The sequence below is a fragment of the Lottia gigantea genome (assembly GCF_000327385.1).
Source record: "Lottia gigantea unplaced genomic scaffold LOTGIsca_13, whole genome shotgun sequence".
NCBI classification, from domain to species: Eukaryota; Metazoa; Mollusca; class Gastropoda; family Lottiidae; genus Lottia; species Lottia gigantea.
This window is the reverse complement of record NW_008707425.1, coordinates 2,756,235-2,762,636: the sequence shown is the minus strand read 5'-3', so window position 1 is coordinate 2,762,636 and position 6,402 is coordinate 2,756,235. Positions and strand designations below refer to the sequence as shown.

At 28.3% G+C, this 6,402-nt stretch overlaps 2 protein-coding genes across 2 annotated transcripts; both read left to right on the top strand.

Moving 5' to 3' along the window:
* Nucleotides 1-440: 440 nt before the first annotated feature.
* LOTGIDRAFT_157263 (hypothetical protein) lies at nucleotides 441-1,918 on the top strand (the record flags this gene model as incomplete). Its single annotated transcript, XM_009049025.1, has 2 exons — nucleotides 441-1,319; nucleotides 1,394-1,918. 2 exons carry the CDS (start codon nucleotides 441-443, stop codon nucleotides 1,916-1,918), a joined length of 1,404 nt encoding a protein of 467 aa, XP_009047273.1.
* Nucleotides 1,919-4,805: 2,887 nt separating this feature from the next.
* LOTGIDRAFT_157262 (hypothetical protein) lies at nucleotides 4,806-5,818 on the top strand (the record flags this gene model as incomplete). The annotated part of the gene is made up of 2 exons (XM_009049024.1): nucleotides 4,806-5,265; nucleotides 5,319-5,818. The coding sequence occupies 2 exons, from the start codon at nucleotides 4,806-4,808 to the stop codon at nucleotides 5,816-5,818; spliced, it is 960 nt and encodes a 319-aa protein (XP_009047272.1).
* Between the last annotated feature and the right edge of the window lie 584 nt (nucleotides 5,819-6,402).

The window sequence follows — 6,402 nt, the reverse complement described above, 5'->3', positions numbered from 1 at the left end:
CATGAGAGATGAAATAAATGATCTGAAATATAAGAAAGGTAAATTTTACGCTATAACAAATATACAAACTTCCGATCAAAAAGGAGTTCATCATTCTGCTTTGTACAAAGACTCTGACTTTTATTTCTTCGATTCTTATGGATTAGAACCCTCTGAAGAGATAATCCAATTGACTAAACCAATCAAATGTTCAACATTTCAAATTCAATTACCGGGACAAAAGTTTTGTGGTCAACTTTCACTTTGGGTTTTATATCAGTTGAGTTTAGGAAAACAGTTCGAAGAAATTGTAATAATTTAACTCAATAAAAATGGCGAATAAGTTTGGATTAGGTTCTTTATCTTTATAAACTAAAAAACCTAACACAACAGCGTGGATAAATAAAGCAAAACCTTACTTTGTGGATAAAATCGGAGACACTCTTCAAGGTGATTTAGATATGAACAATTTTAGCATAACTAATTTAAAGTCTCTGGAAAATGATAATGATGCCATTCACAAGAAATATTTAATGGAACAATTAAATTTAATTGAAGTTAATAAAGAACATTTAAAAGAAAGAATAAATGATGTGAAAAGATTCTTCAAACGACAAATGAATAATAAAGATTTTATTGATGATACTAAATTACAACAAGAAGTAACAAGTTTAAAAAGTTTTATTCAAAAAGAATTGGTCAACATAGTGAACAAAACTGAGTTAATTTCATTAATATCTAAATTAGAGGATAAGATTGCAAAACAAAAATTAAACATTCAACAATTGATAGATAACATTCCAGATGAAGATACATTTCAACAGGAATTAAATGCTCTGGAAACTAAACTTAACAGTGAATTACAAAAAGACCTAACAAATATTAAACAACAAATACAAAATATTGATATTGTTATTCAACAACAAATACAAAACATAGATGATAGCGAAATCAAAACCTATATTCAACAACAAATACAAAATATTGATGATAGTGTTATTCAACAACAGATAACCACTATTAATAACCTAGTTTTAAAACAGGATAAAAATATACTCGCATTAGAAAAAAAGTTTCTCAAGAAAGAATCATATTATTTTAAACTTCCATTTGGAGTAATGGGAGTTCATGATGATCCTTCTATTACTGATAATATTGATAAATCAAAAGACTATGAATATAAAAAATATGGATTTACAGCAAATATAAGAGTATATTCTGTTCCAAATTATGTTATTTACCCCAAAAATATATTTAATTCAGATGGTTATGATGATCGTTATCCAATATTTTTTAATTTCCGAGGAAAACTTATAATTGAAATTAATTTTCCTTTTCAGGTAAAAGTTGATTCAATATTCTTCAGACAAAACTCTCGTTTTTTTTAAAATTTAACGCTCGCAAAGTTCTTCAGTTTATCAATGGTACAGAAAATGTAGAAACTAAAGAATTAGAAATTAACGATGAAAACACCAAGAGAGATCACTTATATGAAATTAAAACGAGTGGAAAATATATAGATAGGTTTAGAATGTTAATCACACCAGATAATGAAGAAGATGAACTTTCATTGAGTAATTTTGATATGTTATTGGAAACGGAATCTCCACCATCAGCAAGTATTATTAGAAATCCAAGACCACAAAAAGAAATAATCAATTATCAGTTTTTACGAGCAACAGACTTTGAATACGTAAAACTATATTTTGTTGTTAATGATATATTTACCTCAATTGATATTCATAAAAGTCAACAACAACAAAATTTTTTAATAAGAGATGATGCATTTGTTACTATGTTTTTTAATATTGACACTAAACCAAAATTTTCAGTTCATCTGAATAAGATTAATGATTTGAAAGAACAAATATCCTTGGTAAATATGCAATTTTTATTTAATAAACAAAAAGTAACTTTATCACAAGTTCACTTAATTTAATTACCTAAAAATGGAACTCGAAAGTAGACAAAACTACATGATAGAAAAACAAAATGAACTAAAAGAAAAAGTAAAACAATTCAACAAATGTAGAAAAACATGGAGTAGAATCGATTCTGTTTTCAACACATTAAGTACAGTTTTAACAATAGGGATAACGGTGGCAACAGCCATAACCGGTGGATTAATGCTTCCAATAATTGTCCCAACTGTATTAGCCGCGTTCACTGCCATTCAAACTTCATCTTGTGGTTTGATTACTTAAGGTTTTACATCAAAACAGAAAGCTCATTATAAAAGGAAAACAGAAATTTTAAATACATATCTTAATAAATTATCCATTTTTTTCGAAAGATCGAGAGAGGATAAGAACATAACCATTGAAGAATTAGAAGAATTCAATGAAATTTTAGATAAATTTGATGTAGAAATATCATCAATAAAAGTTAAAATTCCTAGTTAAAAATAGTTGCTTTAAAAAATATGAATAAAATTGATAAATTTATATCAAGTGAACTTTTTTCCAATGTTATTGAGCATATCGCTGACGAATTTTTATCATTTAACGGACAAATTGAATTAGATGGAGAGATAACTCAAGATGGAAAATACATACAAGACATAAAATTTGTAGGTTTTGATACCATGACTTTTGTCGATTTCTTCCTTGCGCTGGATAATAAATCGAATGCCTCCGATTGGTATTTCACAGGAAAAATGATTTTCCATAAAAACAATTTCAAAGAAATAAAAAAGGGTAGTGGTGTTCTTGTGGATTGATCAAAGCTCATTATAAAAGGAAATTTTAAATTATTCATTTTTTTTTTCGAGACAAGAAAATTCCTAGTTAAAAATAGATACTTAAAAAAGAATGGATAAAATTGGAAATTTAAACGAACCATTATCTAAAACATATTTTTCATTGATATTCAATTCAATACCTAATATATTTTCAACCAAATTTAGTGAAAAAGATAAAGAAGAATTTGAATATATAATTGATGATGTAGCTGAAGTTTTTGAAAAAGAGGAGAATGCAATTAAAATATCAACCTCAATTATGCTTTTTTCAGAATTAATCAAGAGAATAATTATTCTATTTAAGGATTATAAAATTAAAGGCCTAATTGAAATAAATGGTCAAATAAATCAAGATGGAAAACACAAACAAGACATGAGATTATCTGGATACAATGCTCAAACTTTCCAGATTATTTATTCAAAGATGCATGAAACCTCTGATACATCTGATTGGTATTTTACAGGAGAGATTATTTTGCGCAAAAATAATTTTAGAATAGTAGAAAGATCAAAAAAGGGAAGTGGGGTTAACCTACTTAAAAAGATAAATGAATACATAGGAAAAAATTGTTACATACTAACCGATTGTTATTGTTTTATAAAGTGTGTAAATTACATCACAAACACAGATTTAACAAAGGAATTTCAAGATTTCATCAACAGTTTTCAAAAATCAAACAGAAAAGGAGTTATGACAACTGCTAGAATTTCTAAATTCAATAAGAAATTTAATACTAATTTTCAAATCTATAACCCTAAAGACAGTCATCTTCAACCAAAGAAGTATTAGAGGAATTTGATTGGGTATTTTATTTACACAAAGAACATTTCTGTTTGATAAGAAGAAATAACAAAGCTTTGGGCATTAAAGAAATAGAAGATAATTACAATGAAAATGTATGGAGAACTTGTAAAGATGATGACGCTGTAATGTGTTTCGCACAGTTAAAACTAAACGTTTTTTCGAACATATCCGATAACTGTTTATACGCTTGGGATTGCGAAACCTATTGCGAAAAAGAAACGAATAAATCCATTCCTTATTGTTGTACTTTAGTTAATTTAGAAAAACTGAGGAAAAGATTAGATGATTATAATAATTACTTAAGTGATTTAAGTGAGACTCTAGATTTTAAGCCGTCAGATCCCATTTCAGAAGAATATTACAACATACTCATGACTAATATAGTAGAAATATTTGTAGGTACAGATTGTATAGATCAAATGTAACAACGTTTAGGAAAAGTAGATCAGAAAAGACTAACCTTAATTTCCCATAACGGTAGCGGTTTTGACAACTGGATTGCACTTCAAAACGTTAAAAAACTAACACAATGTCCACTAGTAGTAGATAATAAAATTCTTTCTCTTCCTTTATCTAATCCATATACAGAAGAAAGATTACAGAAAAAATGGAAAAGACAGAAAGAAATAATGAGTAACTCTAACTATTTACAAAATATATCTTTCACTTGTTCATTTAAACATCAAAGCACTAGTTTGGCGGCCTGGGGAAATTCATCTAATCTACCGATGAATTTGAGAAAGATCACCGATGTTAATATTGCAAAATTCACCAAAGAAACCTGGGACTCTTTAAGACCCGAATGGGAAACTTACACTAAAAGAGATACATTGTGTCTCGGAGCTTGTTTGATAAAATACAATCAAGCCATGAAAAAAACTGTCTTCCAAAACGTTTCCAATAATCTAACGCCTCCTTCTTTATCTTTAAAGGGTTGGTATTATTTATATCATTACAATAAAGAAATGGTTGAAGAAGAATGGTATGAAACTACTAGAATGGTTCCCAAACATACGGAAAAACAAAACATAGAAAAAGTTTACTCACATACTCATCCTTTTATAAGAAATTTTATCAGACAATCCATTAAAAAAAGGAAGAGTTTCGGCAAATCGAAAATCATTTGAAACGGATAAAACGAATGAGATCTGCGCCATATTAAAAGAATACAATGAAAGAAACACTGAAGGAATAATAGATTTATTCAAAGAATACAGTGTTAACCCAAAAGATAAAACGGAAGTTCACGCTAAACTCAAAGAACTGGACTATTCTAAACTGATGGCGTTTGACGCTAATGGGTTGTACGCTTCCGCCATGACAGAAGGTGAATATCCTAAAGCGGAAAGTGCAAGAGCGTTTCTACCAGAAGAAGAAAAAGAATTTGTGAAACTCTTCAATAAACAAAAATTCAGACCTAGAACTGCTATTTTAAAAGTCTGGTTTGAATATCCCAAAGACATGTTCTTTCAACCCATACCAGCTAAAGATAAAATAACTTTTACGAATAGAATAGGTCAGAAGGAAACTGGGAGTAAAATCAGGTTCAGAAATGGTTTCTGTCACGACGTTTTAACATCAGTTGATATTCAAGAAATAGTGAAATCCGGTGGTAAAATTATTAGAAAATTAGATGGTATAGTTTACGAAGAAAATTTTAAAACTCCATCATACAGAGATTATATTTTAATTTTGAAGGAATTAAGGAATAAATACAAAAAAGAAGGAGATATGGTTGCTAGTAATTGCATGAAATTATTAGATGGATTTTATAAGCCGGAATATACTATACAGATACTGATAGTTTATACATTTCGTCTAGCAATTGGGATAAATTAAATGAAGCTGGGTTGGTGTCTGAAAACGAATATAGCAAAGGGAAGAATGATTATGGTGATGGTGGAATCATATTTGGTTTATATTTAGCACCAAAAGTAAAATACAATATCATTCTAACTTCCGATGGTGTTTTAAAAGAAAAGAAAACGTTTAAGGGTTACTCTAACTATAAGATTAAGGTAGAAGACTACATTCAATTAGCTAGTGGACATGACGTAACAAATGAATTTGATAAACCTTGTATAAAAAGTTTTACTGATGGAATAGTTATTCCCAATGAAAAACAAAAGAAAGTTTTCAGAAGTTATCTGAATCTCGTTAAGAGAAAAGCACCAAACAGTGAAGGAATTATGTATCCTTACAACAATAAAGATGAGAAGTGTTTGGATGATGATTATGTATTTGATGATTTTGATTATTTTACAAATGAATCTAATGATGATCCATCAGAATGAATCTAATGATGATCCATCAGAATGAATTTTTGATGAGTTTTTTTGTTTTAAATGAAGTTGAATAACAATTTCCTCGTAACCAAAATCTATAAACCTATTTTTACCATCTTTGATTTCCAGATTTATATCTTTAATCATAAAGGAATTAAGTGGTAAATGGTTTCTCTATAATTCTATATCCAATAGAAACAGTGAATGTTGGAAGACTGTAAATAATCTGACGTTTGTATTTATTGAAAAATCCACCATTTATCAAATTGCAATGTATATTTATGACATCGATATTATTCTCGATATTAGCTTTGTGTGGTGCTAAAGTGGATTGGGTGTATATTTTTTTTATCAAAGCCTAGTAAAGTATTCAATGAATTTTCTACGTTGAAATCAACTTGACAATTATTTCTTAATATCAATTTTATTTTGTTTAGATTCAAATTACCTTCGAATTCAATATTGTTTTTACCATTGACGCTTCCTGCGTATTTAGATAAGTATTCATTAATGGCTATGTATTCATAGCTTCCTGGTAGTAAACGTATGGTTTTGAATGTAACTCCATTATCTGTTGATATTTTTATTTGGTT